This window comes from Pseudorca crassidens, chromosome 1 (assembly GCF_039906515.1).
Source record: "Pseudorca crassidens isolate mPseCra1 chromosome 1, mPseCra1.hap1, whole genome shotgun sequence".
In the NCBI taxonomy this organism is placed as follows: Eukaryota; Metazoa; Chordata; class Mammalia; order Artiodactyla; family Delphinidae; genus Pseudorca; species Pseudorca crassidens.
Window position 1 is genome coordinate 111033178 of NC_090296.1, and position 23092 is coordinate 111056269.

At 46.1% G+C, this 23092-nt stretch overlaps 1 protein-coding gene across 3 annotated transcripts in view; it reads left to right on the plus strand.

Annotated features, from left to right (window-relative positions):
* The window catches only part of TLN2 (talin 2), a 450451-nt gene that overhangs the window by 340144 nt on the left and 87215 nt on the right, over positions 1–23092 (plus strand). For all 3 annotated transcript variants that reach the window (XM_067749188.1, XM_067749208.1, XM_067749197.1), the window contains exons 29-36: positions 5912–6120; positions 6986–7105; positions 8152–8349; positions 9397–9536; positions 16800–16893; positions 18864–18953; positions 20810–20932; positions 22255–22398. In XM_067749188.1, the coding sequence (XP_067605289.1) occupies positions 5912–6120; positions 6986–7105; positions 8152–8349; positions 9397–9536; positions 16800–16893; positions 18864–18953; positions 20810–20932; positions 22255–22398 (1118 nt within the window). The remainder of the gene's footprint in view (positions 1–5911; positions 6121–6985; positions 7106–8151; positions 8350–9396; positions 9537–16799; positions 16894–18863; positions 18954–20809; positions 20933–22254; positions 22399–23092) is intronic.

A 23092-nucleotide genomic window follows, 5' to 3' on the forward strand; every position in this document is an offset into this window, starting at 1 on the left:
ATTGACCTTATCTCCTGATGTTTCTGATTTTTTTTTAATTTAATGCTAATCATTGGTATTTACATTGTAGAAATAATTTGAGGCTCTAGATTGTGTTTTCTTCCATACAGAGGATTAATCTTTTATTTTAGCAGGTGGTTAAAAAAGGAGAAGATCACCGTAATACGAGCGGAACCGAACTGATTGGATATTGCAAAGTCCATTTCCAGTTTACCTTGTAGGGTGTAGCCCTTCGTGCCTCCTGTCTAAACATCTGTGATGTTTATGAGGGCCATTCTGATTGTTGAGCTCAGAACTATGCTTCTTTTATCTTCCCATCCCCATGCGACTTCAGAAAGTTTTGCTCAGCCTCTCAGTTTCTGGGCAACAGTTTACAAATTAGAAAATGCCTTGAAGGGGGGAAAGCAGTGTTGTACTCACTTCTCTGTACTTTCTTTCTCTTCCAAGTTCTTGGCTTTCGTTACCTTGGATCCTTGGTATCTCTCCAGTGCCTTCAAACAGATGTTCTGTCTGTATTTTTCCAGAGTTTCTAGTTGTTTCTCTGAGGGGGAGGGTTCATCTGCAATAAGTTATTCTTTCCATCACTATAAGGAAAATCCTCTTTGCTTCTTCAAAAACTGTGTATGTTTATTACTTTGAAAATAAGAGCACAGTAGGAGCACAAAAAGAGTTACCACGGCACAGTGCAATATAGTACCTGCAACAGTAAGAATGTACAATTCTGTCCTCATGAGAGGGTGAGGGAACGTTCCACAGCAGAACTGACACCTGATCGGGGTTTGAAGGATTATTGTGACTCACTTAGCTTTCAAGGAGAAAGAAAAGTGTATGTAAATTCTTAAAAGCTTAGGGCATATGAGAGATGTAGTTTCAAGAACTTCTACACATTCCTGAAATCTTGCCAGATTTTGTGTAGATGATGAAATGGATTTTTAATGAAGGAAAGACTGCTTCACAAGTTGCGTCATCCAATACTGATAACATCCAGGATGACAGACTGTCTAGTTGATGTCTGAAGAACGGCCTAGAAGTATCCCGATTTCATTTTGGCAGGCGCCAACTAGGTGGTGGTGGCGGACTTGGGAACAGCATATGTGAAGTCCCAAAGGCAGGAGAAGAAGGCTGATGAAATGAAGTGAGAGGATCCAAGTAAAAGGCAAGGGGGTAGGGAGTAAGAAGATAAGGCTGGGAAGGTCAGCTGGGATCAGATCGTAAAAGGCCTCATAAGCCAATTTAAATACATTGAAATTGAAGCTCAGAGCATGTGAAAATACTGAAGAATTTGCATCTGTCGACACAGTCTCGATTGCCCTTAATGCACTTTGCCCTTCTTTTCGTGTGCTGATAAATTGGAGGGAAGCAAAGTTGGAGGCAGGGAGACCAGTGAGAAGGCTGTTGCATTCATCCAGATAAGAATTGTTAGTGGAGATGAAGGATGGATTAAAGAAAAAGAGACCTCACGGTTGTTGGTGATGGATTAGAAGTTGGTAGGAATGGGAATAGGGAAAGCAACACGGACAGCTCTAAGTTTAGCCTGATAGCTGAACGAAGAGTTGTATGAGTCACTGTGATGGAGACACAGGGTCACTGGCAGGCATGTTGAGGGCTGGAGTTTAGGGATGCCAGGTTCAACTTTATTATTATTATTGTTGTTGCGGGGGCTGCCCTGGGTCTTTGTTGCAGCTTTTCGTTGCGGCACGTGGGCTCGGTAGTTGCAACTCATGGGCTTAGTTGCCCCACAGCATGCGGGTCTTAGTTCCCTGACCAGTGATCGAACCCACATCCTGTGCATTGGAAGGCGGATTCTTAACCACTGGACCACCAGGGAAGTCCCAGGTTCAACTTTAAATGGATTCAGTTTGAATCCCTGCAGGATATCCACAGAGAGGTGCCCATTAGGCAGCTGGATATTTACCTCTGGAACTCAGTAGAGAAGTCTGGGCTGGAGATAAATATTTCTAAATGTTTAATAAAATGATAATGATTGAAACCATGGGGGTAGCTAAGTTTGCATAAGGGAAAGTGGTAGAGTGAGAACAATTTTATCAGATATAACCCTATGGAACCCAAGTATTTCAGGAGAAGGCTGAGCATTAGAAATCCTTGAAAGAAACGAGAACATGCAGCCTTGGAGAGACCATGGAAACCAGGAGAGAGGGATGTCTCTCGACTCACAGAGATAATTGCTGCCTGGAAAGACACTGCAGGGAGGGACTTGAGAAGCATCCACTGGCTTAAGGAAAAACAAGGTCACTGCTCTCCCTGTTGAAGGCAATTACAGGAAGGTTGAAGAATGGATGGGAAGCAGGGAGAGAGCACGAGTGTGGACAGCTTCTCCCTGGGTGTCAGTTCCCTCGTCCATACCTAAGATGTGTGGGATACTCAGAAGTTAACACATGAGCTGCCACTGGACTAGGTTCTAATGCAGATGTCGTTTTATTTGGCCAGTACAGCGTTCAAAATGCATTTCTTCTCGGCTGGGTACAGTTACATAGACAGAACCCTTTCCAGATCCTTTGGGACAGATTAAAAAATCTTGCATACTTGGTTTTTACCTTGTGAGCTTGATACGTGGTCTAATGCTGTCTACACACAATCTACGTGAATTCTGATCAGGAGTAATTACTATTACAAAGAATTCCCCTGTATTTCATATGACTAGTGTGTCTCCCTAAGACTGTTGCTGAATATAATTTGAGATCTAGACGGCAGGAATACTGGGAACGTCATCTGTGTCTTCCAAGGATTGTGGTTATTGAAGCAGGGAGTCTGCTTCAGTATTTCGCACTGGCACTTCTGGGGTGTGTTGCACCCTTGACTCCAGGAACAATTTTGGGGGGGCGGAGGGTGGTGATTGCTCGGAGATAGGATTCTGATGATTCTCATCGTTACCATTGAGAATATTGCTGTGAATTCAGCCACGTACAGCCTTGGATGGTCATTTGCTCCCTGGCATCTGGTGGCCTTGTTTCATCCTTTTGTTGGTGTGGCTTCCACTTTGCGGGAAACCTAATGCCGCCAAAGAGGATTCTTGGTGTGCCCTGAGGTTTCACAGTGAGTCCTCAGCAGAAAACACGTGGGGTGGATATACCTCGGCTTTTGGAATTCCGCTCTTCTGGTTTCTGCCTTTTGGAAAAATTGTCTGAGTCTATAAAAGCCTTTTCAGTAAATAATTTTCTCATGAACATGACTTTTCTAATGGCGTATGATAAATGGTTTATTCTTCCAAAGTAATACAACTCAAATAGAAATAGATTCAAGAGTCCACGTGGTAACGAGGAAGGCAAGAGGAGAGGTCTAGAAATCACAGCCTAGAATTTTCAAGGGTCACAGCTGGGATCTCAGCCTCTCCTATGACCTGTGGGAAACTGAGACCCAGAGGGAAAAGGCGGCGGCTGTTTAGTCCACACAGCTTGTCAGCAGCAGAGCTGGACGAGGTCTTAACCACACCTGGTGGGTGCCCTTCTGAGCAAGGATGTCCTTCCACCCTGGGCCAGAAGCTTCAGTATAACATGAATCGGGAGATTAGGTTTGACGTAAACACACTACCATGTATAAAGTAGATAGCTAGTGGGAACCTGATGTATAGCACAGGAAGCTCAGCTCGGTGCTGTGTGATGACCTAGATGGGTGCGATGCAGGGGGTGGGGGGAGGTCCAAGAGGGAGGGGATATAGATGATTCACTTTGCGGTACAGCAGAAACTAACGCAACATTGTAAAGCAATTATACTCCAGTAAAAAACAAACAATAAAACCCTCCTTGATGTCTGCAAAAAAAAAAATGCAGTGACTCTTCTCTTTGGCTTTTTTCTCTCCTTCACCTTGGCTTTACTTATCTTTATGCTTTCTCCTCTGCCATATAAAACACTTTGTTTAAAATGTGTTCATTCCACATGCTGCGCTCGGAAGTGCCGTGTGATAAATGGTAGATGGGCAGCTTTGCAATTTGCCTTGATTAGATTGTAGAGTTATGTCCCAGTTATGCGACTTCCTAAGTATTTACAGATGAGCCAGTCTGCAGCTCTGGGAAGTTGTTTTATGGATTCCCCAGGGCCTTTTGTGTTCTTTCTTGTATTTCGGTGCCTCGTCCCTAGTAAAGAGAGGACCACCTGCTGCGTCTGTGCCCACGCGGCTGAAGCAGCAGCGGTAAAGACCACGCTCAGGGGTGCCATCCAGCCGAAGGCTTTAGATACAGTCACCTCAAAGTGTAGTGAGAGAGCAAGTCATCTGTGAATTTTTCATGCAGATGTTGTATGTTCTAACAAGAATCCCTTGTAGTTCTCTATCCCAAAGAACACTATGCAGAGTCTGATCCCGAAGTTAAGAAACTAACCTCAGATCTAAAGGTGCGTCCGTGGTCAAGATGCTTCTCAGCACTGGGCCTCATCTGAAATGGTTCGATGAGATGAGCTTTGAGGCTGGCTATTCTGCAGTTCCCCAGGTTCCAGGAGCCTTTTGTTACGTGCCTTGGCATTTCCAGTCTCCTTCCTTTTCTTGGGTGCGCCAAGCACTAGGTACCATGTAGGAAGGCGCCTCTTCTTTCTATGGGAGGTGGCACTGTAGTTTTTAAGGACTAGTTTATATGCATAGTTTATCTCCGAATCTCATCATCTTTAGAAGTGAATTTAAAGATGAGCAGGTACTTCGCAAAAGAGGATGTCCAAACAGCCACTGAGTGTATGAAAAAGTGCTCAACATCGTTGCTCACTAGGGATATAAGAATTAAACCTCAGTGAGGGACTTCCCTGGTGGTCCAGCGGTTAAGACTCCACGCTTCCACTACAGGGGGCATGGTTTTAATCCCTGGTCGGGGAACTAAGATTCCCGCATGCTATACACCCACCAGAACTGGATAAAATAAAAAATCTAACACTAGTAAGTACGGGCCAGGATGAAGAGCAACTGTAACTCTCATATATATAGTGCTGGCGGAGTGTATAATGGCAAAACCAGTCTGAAGAAGTGTGGTAGTATCCTCCAAAGCTAAATATACACTTACTCTATTACCCAGCAATTCAGCTCCTAGATTTAAATCCAAGAGAATCAATTCCATATGTCTACCTAAACACAGGGATGAGAACTTTTCCGGTAGCTTTATTCATAATAGTCCACACAGGAAACAATCCCCAAGTGTCCAGCAACAGAAGAATGGATAAGCAGATGTTGCTGTGTTCCTATAATGGAATACGACACAGCAAGAAAAAGCAATGTACTTCTATGTGTAACAGCACGGGTGAATCTCACAGCATTGTGGTCAGAGAAAGAAACCAGACACAAAAGAAGACATACAGTGTGGTTCCATCAACACGTAGTTGAAGAACAGGTAAAACTAGTCTAAGGTGATAAAAGCTAGAATAGGGATTACTTCCAGTGTGAGAGGATATTGACTGGGAAAGGGCACAGGCAATGGAAATGTTCCTTCTCCATATGGATGGCAGATACGTGGGTGTACACATCGGTACAGATTCAGTGAGCTGCCCAGGGAGACTCATTCACTTTGTTGCGTGTAAGTTATGCCCCAATAAAAATGACTGGAAAGAAAAGTGAACTTGAATGGTTCATCTGTGAGTTCGATACTGTGCACTTGGTATTTTAGGTCTAGGGACAGGTGGGGTAGTGGGCGTGACAGGAACCAGAGGGAAATGGTGTTTAGCGTGGCATTTGTTGTAACATCCCTCTTGGAGCAGCCCAGAGCCAATGGCTTGAGCTACTTCTTTGAGAAGGACATCAATTCAGATTTTATAAAAAGCAATTTGGAGCCCACCTGTGCGAGGCACTGTCCAAGGATTCTCTCCTTTCTCAAAGGCTCTAGTCTAGAGGCTTACTCCCAAGTAAAAGTATAACTTTTGGATGGAATCTAATAGAAAGTCTGGCGGGCTCTTTTTTTTTTTTTTTTTTTTTAATCCCCAGGGGTGGCTGCTCGAGAGACTGCCCAAGCTCTGAAAACGCTGGCCCAGGCTGCCCGGGGCGTGGCTGCATCTACGAGTGACCCCGCGGCTGTGCATGCCATGTTAGATTCCGCCCGGGACGTGATGGAGGGCTCGGCCATGCTCATCCAGGAAGCCAAGCAGGCCCTGATCGCACCTGGAGATGCGGAGAGTCAGCAGAGACTAGCCCAGGTAAGGCCCGGAAGTGGCCATCAAGGTCATCCCTGAGGTGGACGCATGGACAGGCTGTTGCCCGGTGTGAGCAGTTTTGGAAGCCTCGCATGGTAGCCCCCATAACGTGAGACGTGCTTAATTCAGTCAACAGAAAGTATGGGGGGCTTTGTTGAGACCTGCCGTTAGAACGTGAAGGACCTGGACGCAGCATGTCTGTTTTGGGCCTGTGTGTGCTTACGTATAGCCCTCTTCCTAGCCTGGGAGGTGAGGTAGATAGGCTTGGTGTAGCTACTCGGTGCTTTAAACTCTCTCTAGTGCCTCTTCAGATGATTCTTACCAGAGAGCGTAGACAAGGAGCCTCACACATCCTTAAAAGGCAGCATGTGGGCAACTCCAAGTTGGTCTGGAAGTGCTCAGAACATTCTGCCTGCCCTTGGGCAGGGCGAGGTGTGGGATGATGGCATCAGAGGGTCGCTGAGCATAAATCCATCCCAGGGCGGGCTAACTGTGATCCAAAGGACTCAGGGCCTCCTTCCACCTCAGGACCTCTGCAGGGCTCTCTAGAAGGCAGCTATTTCTCTTCCTCTTGGTGTTGGATACCTTTGTTTCAGAACCGAGTTGTATTTGAGCCACAGTCAGGACTTGGCCTGGCCTTGGGAGCAGGTAGGGTGTGCTGTATCGCTGTGTCAGACCCTGTGCTAAGACAGGATGTTAACCCCAGTGAGCGGCCTAGATGAGGAGATTTAACGGTAAACAGTGTCAGGCAGACGCTGGCAGATCAGTTCCCCATCTCTTTTAGCTCTGCTCACTCCCAACACGTGTGCAAGAATGTTTGCCCTGAAACCTGCTTTCTGTTGGGGCTTTTCTCCCTCTGTGTATTCAGGTGGCCAAAGCCGTCTCTCACTCCTTGAATAACTGCGTGAATTGCCTCCCTGGGCAGAAGGATGTGGACGTGGCCTTGAAGAGCATCGGGGAGTCGAGCAAGAAGCTGCTGGTGGACTCGGTGAGAGGTTTTGGCTCGGGCAGGGGCGCCTGGGGGACTGGGCTCACCTTAGGTGTGGGTGGAGTCTGCTCCCCTCTAGGGGACCTCTGAGCGGCTAGCCTTTCCCTTAGGAGTCCTGTTTTTCCTGTCGATTTGCCTTTTCCTTGTTTTGCTGTCTGATCAGCCGAGTTCCCAGGTAGAGCTTCTAAACTTTACTTCTTCTTTGAGCCCATGCTGCTGTTTGCTCTCAGGTCATCCCAGTAAGACAGGAATGGGGAGGAGGGGGTATATGATCATCTAACTTCTTATCAGGACATCTCAGGCAGTGACCATCAGGCGATAAAGGGATACAAGTGTCAGGGACTCACTGAGAGAGTGAGCCGTCTGTGGAATTTCACTTTGGGGCCTGGTCCTGTCCCTGTCTTGTGAGTCCCCTTTGCGGGTACTTGGCCTTGTTCATCTTTGGTTCTTCTCTGCCTGGTCCCTGGCATATACCAGGTATGCAAGCTGTGGGTGTGGTGTGACTAATATCTAGCTTAACTCTCTGGAACTTTTCACAAACAGTTACAGGGCTGCTAGTGGCACTTCTGTGGAAAAGCTATTCAGTATATTGTTAGCAAAGACCAACTGACGAATAAAAGTGATGGCTGTTAGTTTAGAAGAATAGGATTTAAAGTTTCATAGCATCTGCCTTTTAGTTCCAGAAAGCTAAACCTTTGAGAGTTTCCGTCTGAGAAACCCAAGATAGAGTGCTGGTTCAGAGAGTGGATCCCGAGTCAGACTGCCCAGGTGTGAATCCTGGCTCTGCCACTTAGGAGACCAGAAGCCTGAGGAAAGCTGTCCTTACCATTTTTAGATCCACTATGTCTAGCACTGAATAGGTGTTCACGGGAATGTACATATTTTGAAGGTCAACCTTAACAAGGGCTCAGACCACACAGAGCCTTTTAGTCTCGATGACTCACAACTGCATCCCAGGAGAGTCTGTCTTCCCTCTGCAACATACTACCTTTGTTTCTCCTACGCAAAGTAGAACTTCTCCTGCAACCTGCCTTCTCTTGCCATAGTTACCTCCGAGCACGAAGCCTTTCCAGGAAGCCCAGAGTGAACTGAACCAAGCAGCGGCTGATCTGAACCAGTCTGCAGGGGAGGTGGTCCATGCCACTCGGGGCCAGAGCGGAGAGCTGGCTGCAGCCTCCGGGAAGTTCAGTGATGATTTCGATGAATTCCTCGATGCCGGCATTGAGATGGCGGGCCAGGCTCAGGTGAGGCTGGTGTGGCTGAGTGGAGTTGACCCTTGCCCCTCTCAACTCTGGTGGACCGTCGTCCCCTGCGGCCAAGTGGCAAATAGGAGCGGGGAAGCTGTGGGCAGCCCACACCTTTACACTGTCTTTGCTGCTCAGAGAGCTCCATGAGCTCACAGGAATGGCATTCCCAAAGATACTATTAGCTTATGTGTGAAGTTCTTCCTGGAAATGACAGATAACTTTTCCCACGATCCTCCAACAGAACTCATCATTTTATTTCTGCTTTTTGGAGGGAGGGCAGCTCTGCATCCTATACTTCAAATGTGGTTTAATACTGTAAAAACTCATGTATTTGAAGTTCGGGGAGCCCACTTGAAAAGGCTGTGTCTGATCCTGAGTGTCAAGTGATTCAAACTTAACCTCTTTCAGATGAACAGATAAACCCCTTGTTTAGAACAAGGGAGGGTGACTGGTCTGGTGTCAGCTTATGGAGCTGGTTGTTTTATTTTTTGGCGAGCTCCTGTGAACTCCCTAAAAGTGGTACCCAGGGTGTTTTTTACTCTGTTATCTACAAAGGGTTGTTTCTCGGATGGCAGGCCAGGTGAGAAATGTATCCTTTCCAGAGTCGGGAGATTCTGGGATGCAGTCAGCTCTAAATGTCCAGACAGTGACGGTAGTTTGTGCCAGGCTGAGATGGACAAGCCCCTTGATACCTCCCGCATTGTTGAGCAAGATGCTGGAGTTGTGGCCCTGTCTGTGTGCTCTCTCGCTCGCTCTCTCCCTCCCGCCCCCATTCATGCCCACTCTTGTGAGACAGCACAGCTCTTGGCTGACCCACTTGGGCTGGATTTCTGTCCTGTTGTGTGCATCTTGGTCCGGATAGCTGTTTGGGGAACGGTAGACACTGGGCAGAGTCTTGACAAGTTAGGCATCTGCTGACTAATTGGACTTAATGCAACCTAGACAGATAACCTGCTTCCGTTTCAAGGTGCTGCTCCTAGCTCTGAATGCTGCCTAGGAGAAATGGACAGCCCCTAATGACTCTGGCTCCTTTTGACCTTCCAGACGAAAGAAGACCAGATCCAAGTGATAGGGAACCTCAAGAACATCTCGATGGCATCCAGCAAGCTGCTGTTAGCGGCCAAGTCTCTCTCTGTAGACCCAGGAGCACCCAATGCAAAAAACCTCCTGGCCGCAGCTGCAAGGTAAGAGCGGAACAAAATGGGCATTCACGTGTGGTGTTTGCAAGATCCACCAGGCATCCTGCTGCTTTGCTGAGCGAAGGAGTAGTGCTGACCTTCTGTTGTCGGAGTTGGAGGCGAGAGTGACAGAGATGCTGGTGTCTTATTAAACGGGCTCCTTTGCATGCGCTTTCTCCCCTAAAGATGCCTTCTGTCTCCTCTTAAAGCCTTTTCAGGAGGACTTGCTTAGTCTTAAGGCCCCCACTGATGTATAAACGTAGTGGCTTAGATTTTTTTTGCAAGTAGTATTACTATCTTTCAGATTATGGAAGTAATATAAGTTCATTAAAAAGAAACCAGAAGATGTTGAAAAGTATAAAAAAAATGACACTCAACTAGCCATTCAACATTTCTTGAATCTTACTATATGCCTGGCACCAATGTTAATTAGATGGATTTAAACATGTTCACTTCGTCACGTGCAGAAGGGCTCTAGCTCAGAATGAATGGGGCGGTGGGGAGGAGTAAATTGTTTTGGGAAATATGTTAAAACATGAATCTGAACTTGGGGTAAGGTCAACGTTCTTCTTTCCTGTTGTTCTCACCTGAGGAACTGGGTCATACAAGAGAATTTCTGCTCCAGGGCCACTCTGGCCGTTTAGTTCAATTACTAGTGATGGAGTGCTGGTAGCTGGAGAAACTGCAGCGACAGCCCAGGAAAATTTTATATTGGCAATCCCACATTCATATTCCTGAACCAAGAGTGTAGGGTATTTTATTTTCCTATGGAAGTGTAGGCCTGTTTTCATAGCATTTCTTGACTTCACTTTATATGTAGGAAAACTAACAGCAGTGAGAGATTAAATGCGGGACAATTAGGACACATAGCATAATTGGAAACATTTTCAAAATGTGCAGATTAGTGATTTTTAAAACGCATTGCTTGAATTCTACTTAACTTCTTTTAAACTTGGTTTTGTTTGCTTATTTTTTAATGTCTTTATCTCTCCTGGCTTTTTTTTTTTTTTTTTTTTTTGCGGTACGCGGGCCTCTCACTGTTGTGGCCTCTCCCTTTGCGGAGCACAGGCTCCGGACGTGCAGGCTCAGCGGCCATGGCTCACGGGCCCAGCCGCTCTGCGGCATGTGGGATCTTCCCGGACTGGGATACGAACCCGTGTCCCCTGCATCGGCAGGCGGACTCTCAACCACTGCGCCACCAGGGAAGCCCCCTCTCCTGGCTTTTTTAAAGTTGTTAGAATCAGGAGACCTGAATTCTAGTACAGGCTTTAGTGCTTGACTAGGTTACCTTGGTCAGGTCACTCAACCTGTCTAACTTTCCCATTTGCCAAATAGGGATGTGTACAGACTACATTGTCCTTGAGCTCTGTTCAGTTCTCGATATATAAGGTAGCATGGTACCACTGGTTAAAACCTGTCTCTGGTCTCCTGTTTGCTTGTAGTGTTATTTTATTTTATTTTATTTTTATGGGGGGGTTAGGTAATTTCAGAGCAGTTGCCTTCAAAACCTTTGAGTTTCTTCATTTATTCCCAGATACATACTTTACCTTCAAACGATAGCTAGAGCCACTAGGTGATGGGAAAAATACCCTCACATCTCCCCACCTCCATCTTATGCTTTGTTTGTGATTGTTCCATTAGGTGAGTGCCCTTCTGGGGTCGTGGTGGAGATGAAGAGGGACAGTGATGTCTTCTCTGTCGTGCAGCTGTTTCTGATCTAAAACCCTCTTAATCACTTTTTTCCTACAAACAACCTTTGGGTAAGGCAACTAATGTTGCCAGGTATCTGAACTCAGATGTTTTTCATTATCTTAAATTTTTCACATCGTTTCAAAATTACAGTTTCCAACTTAGAGCGTGTTGTCGACTCTCTTAAATTGTGGGAATGAGAGGAGAGTATAAATTGGCCTTTTGAAAGCCCCGTACCGAAGGGAATCCAGGACCCGAAAGCATGCTGCTGGTGTCCTGGCTCTGTGAGTGTCTGAACGCCCCCTGGTGGTGACATTGAGGAAGGGACCTGGAGGCGAGGCAAAAAAGCTTTCTTTGCCTCTGTCTGTCCTGGCTTTCAGCAGTTGACAGAATTCCCAGCCTGATGGTTTCATAGCCAAGACAGCACTCAAGAATCATCACATGAACTGATAGTCTTGGGCTGGAACAGCTGCAGGAAGTTGCTGGCCTATTCTCCTTGGCTTCTTGGCCCATGCTGGCAAGCTCTGCTCCCTGGGGTGATTTCCCAGCGGAAGCTCCAGCCAGGTCAAGTGAGTCAGGCAGCTCCCCTTGGAGGGTAAAGCTCTGCCCACCTGGGGTGCCTTCGTTCATTCTCTTGTTCCTTCATTTGTTCATTAAACAGATTTTTACCACATGCCTGATAAGGGCACACACTGTAAGACTGGGACGGCCCTGGTGGAGTTAGGACAGGGGGCACAATCAGGGCATGCCACCCTCATTCTATCTGGGCCTCACAACAGTCTGGTGCATAAGTACCTTTGGAGTTGGGCAGCAGGGAATCGATTGCTCTCGTCCTCATCTTCAGTCCCACTGCCCTCCCTCTTCTTGAGATGGCCATGCCTGCCTGTCCTTCCTGTGGATGTCCCCAAAGACCCCACAGAGATGCTACTGTGGGGGCCCAGGCCTGGACCAACTCAGCCCCACCCTGCTCCTACATCAGCAGACTTGAACCCTTTCTTTGTTCTTTCTAGTCTCCATGATTCTTCCTGCTTTCGGGGAAAATGGTTTACTTCTGGGAGAGCAGTAGAGTATGTGTGCCTTTCCCTCTGCTCCCTCTGACCATTCTGCATCTGAGCCCAGGTGCATCTGAGGAAGCTGGTCCCTTGGTTTCTGATGTGCGTGGGGAGGAAGTCATTTTCTGTTGAGTTCCTGGCTTGTTTGTCTTCTTTCTGTGTAACTGCCTGGCTCTGGCTCTTTTCTGGCAAGTTGGGTGGAGCTGGAGACCCTTTGTCCACTGTTCATCAGGCTTTTCCCTGCCTGGGGGCTGGACTGATGCTCCCTGAACTTAGTTAAGGGAGTGGGAAACCAGTTGGCAGTGGCAAAAGGAAGAAGTGCCCTAACTCTGAGCACCTCCCCAGGCTGCCGAGCACACCACAGTCACCCTGGCCAGAAGGACTCCCAGGCTGAAGACTTGATGCCCGCAGCTGCCAGCATCAGGGCCGTCCTAGGCCAGGTGTTCAGCTGCTTTCCAGTCCCCTGAGGGCTCCCTAGGACCTTGCAGGACGTGTCTCTTCCAGGACCACCCTTTGCTTTGAAGTTCCTGCCGGGCAGGAGTCTTCCTGTCTCCAGAGATGGTGAAAAAGGATGTCCCAGCAAGCAGCACTTCCATGTTGTAAAGTAGAAAAATGTACACTGGGCCTTCTTCTGTCTCTTGGTCTCCTCTAGAATGTTCCATTCCCGGAATCCGAATCAGGATCTCGCTGAGCCCTGACTTTCCAATTGCTCTGGTCCACGTTGGGCCCTCCTTCGTAGGCAGAACCCACGCCCACGGTCGAGGCTTTCATTTTCTTTCTTTCACTCCCAGCGAGTCCTGCCTGTGTCTGGCTGATCCTGTCTGGTGTCACACCCCCCCATCACTGCTTCCTCTGGCTCACCTTTGTGTCTTGTCTGTTCATTGTCTTGCCTCTCCAACTGGATTGCAAGCACCTTGCTTTCCTAGAGAGACTTAAACTGTATTATTTTTTTTACTCTCCATGCCTTGTGCATGGTAGGACCCAGGGAATACAAACAGGGGAATTTCAGTTTGCTCTTAGTTGCCTTTCTAAGCACGTCCTCCTTTGAGGAAGGGAATCATCTGAAGTTGCTCTGTTCCCCTCCAAGCTCGCTATTGGACGACTTGGGCTTAATAAATAATCAGAAGCACAAACTGGTTGATTTTCTTCTCTCACCTCTGCCCCAATTCTATATCTATATAAAGGTTCCTTCCAGAGCTCACAAACTCCTGTCTGAATCAATTTAGTATCTCTGAATGCTAAACGATTTGTAGGTTAGAAAGCCTTTAACATCCGAGGCTGTAGATCCCAATTTATTAAAAACCAAGAGTGGCCACATATGCTTATTAGATAAAGAATGAATTACAGGAAAACACTATCTCTAGATGGTGAAATTACGGTTATTTAATTTTTTGTATTTTTTAAAATAAACTTGTATGGCTTTGATCATTACCAAAAAGTGTGGGGAAAATAAAAGCAGCTACAGTTCAAGCCTACTTGGATTTACATAGAACGAAGGGAGGATGCAGCTAATGTTGGCTGTATTTTTATAACAGTGTAAGTAGGTTAATTCATAATGCTTTAGTAGACTTACTGGTATCTGCTTTAAAATAATATTATAAAATCACTGTTAACGTTGTGATACGTCATTGTCATTTTTCTTTGCATATGTATATTTTTACAGGTATGGGCTTATGTGGTGTTTACATTTTATATACAGTTTTCTATATAAGGAATATGATATCATGACTTTTAATGGGTGCCAAGAATTCTGTTGTAGACTCTACATTTAATCAGTCCTTTATCACTGCATATTTGGGTTGTCTTTAATCCTTTGCTCTTATAAATGAGTACCGTAGTTTGAAACATGAAAATACTGTTTCCCCATTGTCAAATCTATATCACCATTTGCCTCTGTGCCGCTAAGTTTATTTAGCTATGCAATCCAGACTCTAAAATGAGTTATGGGGATAAATGATACCTAAATAATGCTTTTTAGTCATGGATCAGTATTACCCAAGTGACTCATTCAGGCATGCGGTGCTGTGCTGGCACTGTTAAGGACTATCCAACCACAAACTCTTATTAGTCTGTTTGTTTGTTGTTGTTTTTTTACCCCAAGTTTTTATTTGAACATTTTTCACTTCTAAAAATTGTTGAAAGGACAGTGAATAGCTATATATTCTCAGGATTTACCAATTGTAAACTTAGTTTGGGGGTTTTTTTGGTTTGTTTTTTCTTTTTGGAGGGGGCCACACTGCCTGGCTTGCGGGATCTTAGGTCCCCAACCAGGGATTGAACCCGGGCCCATGGTAGTGGAAATGCAGAGTCCTAACCACTGGACTGCCAGGGAATTCCTGTAAACACTTAGTTTCTAATGGAAAAATCTTTATATAAAGACTAGCTTTTTAAAAACGTAGATAAACAGGAAACATTGAAGGAAGTAAGCCAAATGGAAAGCTTGTGTGATACGTGGAAATATTCCCCAAATGATCGTGTCACCACAGTTGAGGGCTGTACCCTTTGTTATGTTGACACATCCAGCCTGTCCACTCCGAAGTATGTCTTGAAGGCTGCCATTGCAGAACACAGTGTTGGACTCTCTGGGGGACCCTTCCAGTGAATACATCATGAACTGCACCTTCCAAAGGTGGTCCCAACTAGAGACTGTCCTGCTATCTCAGTTGTTCTTGTTTTGCTTTGCACCTGGAAGGCACAGTGCTTCCCCATGACACCTTACTTAGTTAAGCACTTTTCCACAAATAAATGAGTCACTAGAGTTAATCTTACACAAGCTATTTGGGGATTCCTTCTTGAGCTGAGGAATGTTTTTCTTCTTCCCATCACTCTAGCTAAATTTAAAATTCAAAGCAGTAGCTCCTCATCAAATAATTAAGCTGATTGCCTTTGTACATTGGCAACATCTTTTTCCACCTAATTTGATATTCTGTGGGAAGCTGCAAAGCCAATTTAACTAATAAAATGTGGCGTCTTTATATTAGACAGTGTTAATGATTAGCAGCAATGTGTGTCCTATTTTGATTTTGTTTGTTTTATTTTAAGTTTCCTGTTAGCTGCAGTGGTTACTGACTGTGAATAGAATTCAGGGTCCTGCCCAAACTATGGACCAGTTATGGCCCTGCAGAAAAATGGTTTTGAATCTGGCCTTTGTGTCTGATAGACATGGGTTTAAGTCTTATTTCTGCTTCTTATTTGTAGCATCTCCTTAGGGAATTATCTCGTGTGTGTGTGTGTGTGTGTGTGTGTGTGTGTGTCTGTTTTTTTCATTTATAAAAACAAGGGTATTCAATTTTAAGACTTAGTATAAAGGTACAGTAATCAAAACAGTGTGGTATTGGTGAAGGGTTAGACACACAGGTCAATGGAATAGAATAGAGTCCAGAAGTAGACCCACACAAATATGGCCAACTGACTGTCAACAAGGTTAAAAAAGCAATTCAGTGCAGAAAGTATGGCATTTTTAATGGTACTGGAATAATTAGACTTCCATATATCCCCCCCATGAAAAAAAAATCTGGATCCATATTTCACACCTTGTTAAAGAAATTAACTCCAAATGGACCGTGCCTTTATGAATCATCCATGGCAACCTAAACAGAGGCTGTCCAGGAGGGGTGGAACCCTAGCCAATGTAGGAAAAAATCTGGGCTGTGTTTTAAGTTCTAAGAAGAATGGAAACACATGTAAAATCATGTAAGCATCTCTGATTCCTATTAATGTTAACAAAGAAAATAGCTCTTTTAAAGAATAATGTTGGTATAGCTTCTAGGAACTGGTCAGTCATGTAGAAATGAATGGTAAGAAGAGGTTTTAAAATCATAAGGCACAGTTTACAGTGTGACTTTTAAAATATACAAAATAGTCCAAACTATACAAAGGCTGTCCAAAATAGCCTAGCTCGGATCATCCCATTCCTGTGGGCTGCTAGGGAAGGATTCTGAAAGCAGTGTTACTATGAGCTGTTTGCCATTTGCAACTTCATTGTGAATTCCTTCTTGTGAATATATTAAAGATAGCCACACTTTCTTAAGAGAACTGTTAGTATTGATACTTTTAAGGGTAAATCAATGAATAATGAGAAGCAAAGTAGGGATTCTCATTCTCTCTTCCCTGGTTGTGGTTGATTTTTGGTTGTTTAGAGCAGGGGGCCCAACCCCCAGGCGGAGGACTGGTTAAGGAACCGGGCCGCACAGCAGGAGGTGAGCGGCGGGAAAGCAAGGGAAGCTTCATCTGCCGCTCCCCCATAGCTCGCATTACCGCTGACCCATCCCCCCCATTGCTCTCATTACTGCCTGAACCATCCCCCTGCCCCCCGGTGGAAAAATTGTCTTCCACAAAACCGGTCCCTGGTGCCAGAAAGGTCGGGGGCTGCTGGTTTAGAGCCTTGTGGAAGAGCTGTCACAGGGACCACAGCCTTTATAGTGAATTAATTGTATTCCTAGCGAACCTACAAAACATTGTTGGGGAAATTACTGTTGATCTTTACAAAACAAAACAAAAAACACTCTTTCCGTATTTGTCGTCGCAGAGCTGTGACGGAGAGCATCAATCAGCTCATCACTCTGTGCACCCAGCAAGCTCCTGGCCAGAAGGAATGTGATAACGCCCTGCGGGAGCTCGAGGTGAGTCCCTGAAAGGCTGCTGAGGATTTCAGAGTGTCTGTGTGTCTGTCCTTTCCCTCCGGGTCAGGTTCTTCTCCTCTATTCTTACCTTTGATCTTTCCTGGGAAACTATTGGGCCAAAGTTCCAATCCAAGTGGGAAGGAATTAAAGAAAAATTAGATTTGGTGGGGTTATCATCCCTGCTTCCCTGTTTCCACTTAAGAGTTGCTTTGTTAAAGGATTCTTTATTTCATACAGGAAGAGGCCTATGGTATTGAGTGTAGGCTGAAGATAAGCAATTTCTACCTAAAAAGTTTGGGAGTGATTATTCTGGGGCGTTTGGGAGAAGCTGGAATAGATGTGCTTTATGAGTAAAAATGATTTTCCCATACGTTGTATTTTGTAACATGTAGGGGGCTCATTAGAGAAAACCCAGGAGTAACACTTATTACTATACAGTCAGGGTGTATGTCAGGGCCCTGACTCCACGGCTCCAGTCAGGGCCGTGGAGCTCCTAGTGGCCCAGACACAGTGTAGGGCTTATCAGTTTATATTCATACTTAGGGTTTATTTTTAATAGAAAATTCATTTATGCCCACAGAGTATACATGGGCAAGAATAAAATCAGTGTGCCTACTTGTCTGTAAAGCAGTCCTAACCAATTCAGGTTATGTTGAAACAGGCAAATGGTTATCTCAGTAGATATGGGTTGGTTGTACCGAGTGTACCTTTAGTTTTCTGAACAGGGATACCCACCATGCCAGAGATGTTAGAGGTGGGGGGTTGATTGCAGCTTCTGAAGGGTCTGATTGAGGCCCAGTCCGCCGATGGCAAGAGGCCATTGGCACAACTGAAAGTGAGAATAGGCAGGGGACTGAAGCATTCTGAAAACAGTGGAGAATGTTTCCTTCCTTGGGTGAGTCACTGCCCTATCCTGGTCTGTTCACATTTGCAAATATAAATGATACGTGGACTGTTGATCTAAATGAGGTCTGTTGGCCCAGATGCACATCCTCTGTGCCTTAATGGTATCCTTGGTTGCCAAAATTATGGCTATTTCAGTGTTGCTGTTACTAAGGCAGTTTTGATTATCCAAGGAGTGGGAGGAGTTTCTTCAATGAAATGAACACCTTCTTTATGCAGCCCTCTTTCCCTTAGATCTTTGCTGATTAACTCAGCAGTTTCACCATTACTTCCCCCCAACCCTTAGTAACTCACATGGCCTTGTCTTTTTGTTGGCTGTGCCCCAAAGTCTGCTAGGTCCCACTGTATCTTCTCACTCAACAGGGAGGAAGATGGATGGCTATGTCCCCGGACTTTCCTCCCCTGGAAAAGTCCCTCATAAACGATGATCAAAGGTTATTGCAACATGAAAGCTAGCAACCGTTTTCAGCAGACTGGAGACAAAGGCAGAAGAAGCAAACCCCATGCCCTGTTCCTTGATGGAGACCTAAACAAGATCCAACATTTTCTATACTTTTAAAATTAAAAACAAATGAACCATTCCAGTGGGCGGTTTTGGGGGGGGTTACCTTCTTTCATGCCTACCCATTGAAAGGTCCCAGCATTGAAAACAGAGGTCCCTACTAATCAAGAAGAAATGAATGAACCTGTCCTTGATATTTAAACTCCTTGGAGTTATCCAGCAGAGAAATTATACTCATTGACCATGAATATATATTGCCTCCCACTAACTTTCAGATTCTTTAAGGAAAAAATGTCCCCGTTCTGTGGATACCAAGCTTCTCCTTCACATTTGAAAACAAGAGATTCTCCTCTCTGTCAGAGCTAACCAAGACACACCCACCCCAATCAGCGTGGTGTTGCCCGCAGGAAATCTGAAGTCGCAGACACTGTGGTCTAAATTCCTCTCAAGAATCTGGATAATGACCAGAATCCTGTGTATGGAGGGGAAGTTGATAGTTGGTATTTTATGTTGAGTTTCCCTTGTTCTATAAGGCTTGCTCTTAAGTTGTGTTCTCCTTCTGTAGACTGTCAAGGGGATGTTGGACAATCCCAATGAACCTGTTAGTGACCTCTCTTACTTTGACTGCATCGAGAGTGTAATGGAAAACTCCAAGGTAAGCCTGGCTGTGCTGTTAGCATCCCTCCTCATTGTGGGGAAGAATCAAGACATGCTTTGTGTGCACCGGCCTGTGGCCCCTCTGCATGGCTGCCCATGTCCTAAAGCCTTGTTATGGCGCCCTTTGCCCAGGTGCTTCTCAAACCTGGCTGTGCATCAGAATCACCTGGGTGTCTTGTTGAACACACCTTGCTAGGTCACACCCCTGAGTTTCTGATTCAGTAGATCCCAAGGTGGGGGAGATTGTGCATTTCTGACAAGTTCCCAGGTCCTGCCATGTGGTCCAGGGGCCACTCTATGAGAACCACTGCTCAGACCCTATGAGGGATGGGTCTTACTGTGAGTCAGAGCATGTATTTCCTTCCACTGGGACTGCACTGGTGGGGAAAGCCCTTCAATGGCCTTGGCTTATATGAGATCCTCCCGTGTGTTCTTTTCACCATCTATCCATGCCTTGCATTCTCAAGGGGAGTGAAAAATTGTGGGGGTTTTTTGGGGGGTGCGGGTGGTGAAAGTATCTAAGACTATACAAAGGTTTGTGTCCTCCCTTCTCCAAATCTTAACCCTGCTCAACAAGATCTTATTTCTTAGTATTTAATGTAATGTGGGTGGCAGTTGGAGGGAGGTGGTCTAAAAAGACTTCTTATCAGAGCAATAATAATAATATTTTAAAAGGTCAGGAAACACTGATCTGTGGTAATTGCACCAGTGTTTTTTGAGAATGCCTCAAAATCAGGATAAAATGAAATGCAAGTGAGATGAATGGAATTTCTTTCTTTCCCTATCCAAGATGGCTTCTTGACAAACAAGGAGCTCTGTCTTGGGTTCTAGACTTGGATGTCATAGTCTCCCTAAAGATTTCTGTTGAACATCCTTCAGTTCTAAGATCTGTGACCCTGGAAAGTAGGACCTGCCTTCATGGGGCATGAGGAGGCCCATGAAGACACAACACCAGATATGGGGCAGGCGCCTTGCCTCTGCCTGTGTGACCTTCTGTCTGACCTTGTGCATGGTGGTTGACCTCTCTGGGTTAGATTCTGAGTACTGAAATCCCGTTTAGCTGTTATTTTAAAGACCTCTGATAGGGACTTCCCTGGTGGTGCAGTGGTTGAGAATCTGCCTGCCAGTGCAGGGGACACGGGTTCGAGCTCTGGTCCGGGAAGATCCCACATGCCACGGGAGCAACTAAGCCTGTGCACCACAACTGCTGAGCCTGCGCTTTAGAGCCCATGAGCCACAACTACTGAGCCCACGTGCCACGGCTACTGAAGCCTGAGCGCCTAGAGCCCGTGCTCCGCAACAAGAGAAGCCACTGCAATGAGAAGCATGCACGTTGCGACAAAGAGTAGCCCTCGCTCGTTGCAACTAGAGAAAGCCCGCGCACAGCAATGAAGACCCAGTGCAGCCCCCCAAAATTAATTAATTAATTAAAGACTATCAATTAATAAGTGAATAATATCGGGAAGAGTGTGTCTTCTGCTTTCTGGACATGGTCTTCACCTACAGCTCGGTAGATATGTCTGATTTTATATTCTGGGAACTAACAGTTCTCAGTTTAGACCATTCACCCATGGGCTGCCCTGTATAGATTTTAGTTTATTGATCTGTGTATAGTAACTGTACCTCCTTGAGATATAGATAACTTTTGGGTGAAAGCTTCAGACTTTATTTATTTCTCTTTGTGGAACAGAAATGATATCATTATCTTAAATCTCTTCTTATTGCAAATGAAGTAAAATAATGGCAAATATTGTAGATTAAGTGGCCTCGAACATTCAAGTTGGAAGGGTAGCCCCTTTACCCCATGGTCTGAAGGAATGCTGGTCAGAATATCGCTCGTGGTTTGTTTTGCAGGTTCTGGGCGAGTCAATGGCAGGGATTTCGCAGAATGCCAAGACCGGGGACCTCCCTGCTTTTGGGGAGTGTGTGGGGATTGCGTCCAAGGCTCTCTGTGGGCTGACGGAGGCTGCAGCTCAGGTAAGGCACGGGTCCCCGTGCCCCACGACGCAGGCTTTCCAGCCCTGTCCTGTGCCGGGTCCCTGTGGGAGGCACGTGGGGGCTTCAGCTTCAGCTGCATCTCCACCCATCACCACGGAAACCATGGAGAAGGTGGTGGCTCTTGCTGGCTAAGCATTTAGGCAAAACATCAGCCCGTTACCCCTGGAGCAGAGCAGCCTGGAGAGAACGCTGAACCCTGCAGACCCAGCCTAAGGGTTCAGAGGCCCGTCTTTTTTTCTTTCTTTTTTTATTTTTTTTTTAAGGACATTGTTACAGATAAGTTGTTTGGGGGGAAAAAATAGGTATGACACAATTCAAATTCCCTCTGAGGCTTTAGAGTTGCAAAAGTCTTAGTCATGCTCTTTTTAGAATCAGAAGGAGAAAAAATTGGATGCCATCACACAGAGTCATGATCAGGCATGTTCCTGGCTCGTCCTCAACTGTGCTGTGTATTTCCAATAATTGCTGGGCTCATGTAACTGAACTTCCAAGAATGTTAGCATTTACCTTGAAGGATTTATCATTTGACAATTGCCTTGAGCCTGGAAGATTTTATTGAACCAAAGAAAAACATCCCTAGTTCAGAGGGTGAAATCACCTTCCCTTATTTGGCCCCTCATATCTCAGGGGAAATGAGTTAAGGTTAGAATTTTCCCTCACAGATTCATTTTCTCCCTGTTATTTGGCTAACACCTCCAAAGGGTTTGAAGAGAAGACCTTCTCTTGTAGCCTCTTGTCCTCTTGGAGACCGAATATTGCCTTTTATTCCCCCGAACCATTTTATTCATTCTTACTTACTGCTTCAAATACTGGCCTAAACAAGAAGGATACATTAGGCTACGAGATGAGAAATCCTCATGTAGGGCAGGCTCCAGGGTTGGCCTACCCAGTAGCTCCACACCATCAGTCTACACCCACGTTTTTCCCCCTCTGCCATCTGCCAGCCAAAGAGTGAGCTCCATGCTGAGGCTGGTCCCCCTCATGGTCATAAGGTGGCTGCCAGAGCACTCAGGGCTGCATCCATCCTTGGTCATGCCCCATGGAAGAGCTTCTTGAGGCTTTCTTGAGAACAAGGAGACTGTTCCCAAAAGCCTGTAGCAAACTCCTGCTGGCATGTCCCCGGCCCAAGCGAGTGTCAGCTTGTCCATGCCTAAACTCTTATTGATGAGATGAGTCTGACCACCTTGCACTGGGAGCACCTGAGAATGACTGTTGTATGTATACTGTGGGACCACACTCCCCCCACAGGCGTATCTAGGAGTACAGCGAGCCTGAGCTGTGGTTTACCTCCTCCCTTCCAGGCTGCATACCTTGTTGGCATCTCTGATCCGAACAGCCAGGCAGGCCATCAGGGCCTTGTGGACCCCATCCAGTTTGCCAGGGCAAACCAGGCTATCCAGATGGCATGCCAGAACCTGGTGGACCCCGGCAGCAGCCCGTCACAGGTAACTTTGGGGCAGGGATGTGAGATCTGCATGTCCTTGAGCTCCTGGAGGTGGGTGGTGGGAGACTGCGAGAATAAAGATGACCATTCTTTCAGAACTTGCAAAGCCAGCCGGATCATGACTTAGGGGGATGTTGCAAAATGTGGTGAGGGTGGAACAGGTAGGTGCTCTGGAATGGAGTGCCGGAAGGCAGTCACGGTGGCATAATCACAGCGAGATTCATCAGGAGGCTCACGGTTCCATTTGTTCAGTTCAGGGGGCATAACGTTGAGGGCTTGCTCTGTGCTCGGCGCTAAGGGTCACCGTGAGGGAGACCCGACCCCCTACCCCCTTAACTCTTACTGCGGGTTAAAGTTTGGAAGATGGAGTGATCGGGGTATGATGACAAGGCAAGGGAGGCACAGAGGAAGGTGTGATGAATTCTCTGAGGGGCTCTCAGGGGTCACTTCCCAGAGGTGGTGGTGCTGACCCAGACCCCAAAGCTGGGTCAGAATCCACAGCACAAAAGGAGCCACAGAGACATTTGAGAACTAGACAGTATGTGTGACGTTCCTTGATACTTCTAATACCCAAGTGACATGGGTCGTGTTCAATAATTCCAGCAGTATGTGCTAAAAAGAACAAGAATGGCCTATATGGGCTAGCAGAGGCAGGCTGTGATGGGCACATCTACTGCTGACCCTGGGACCAGCGT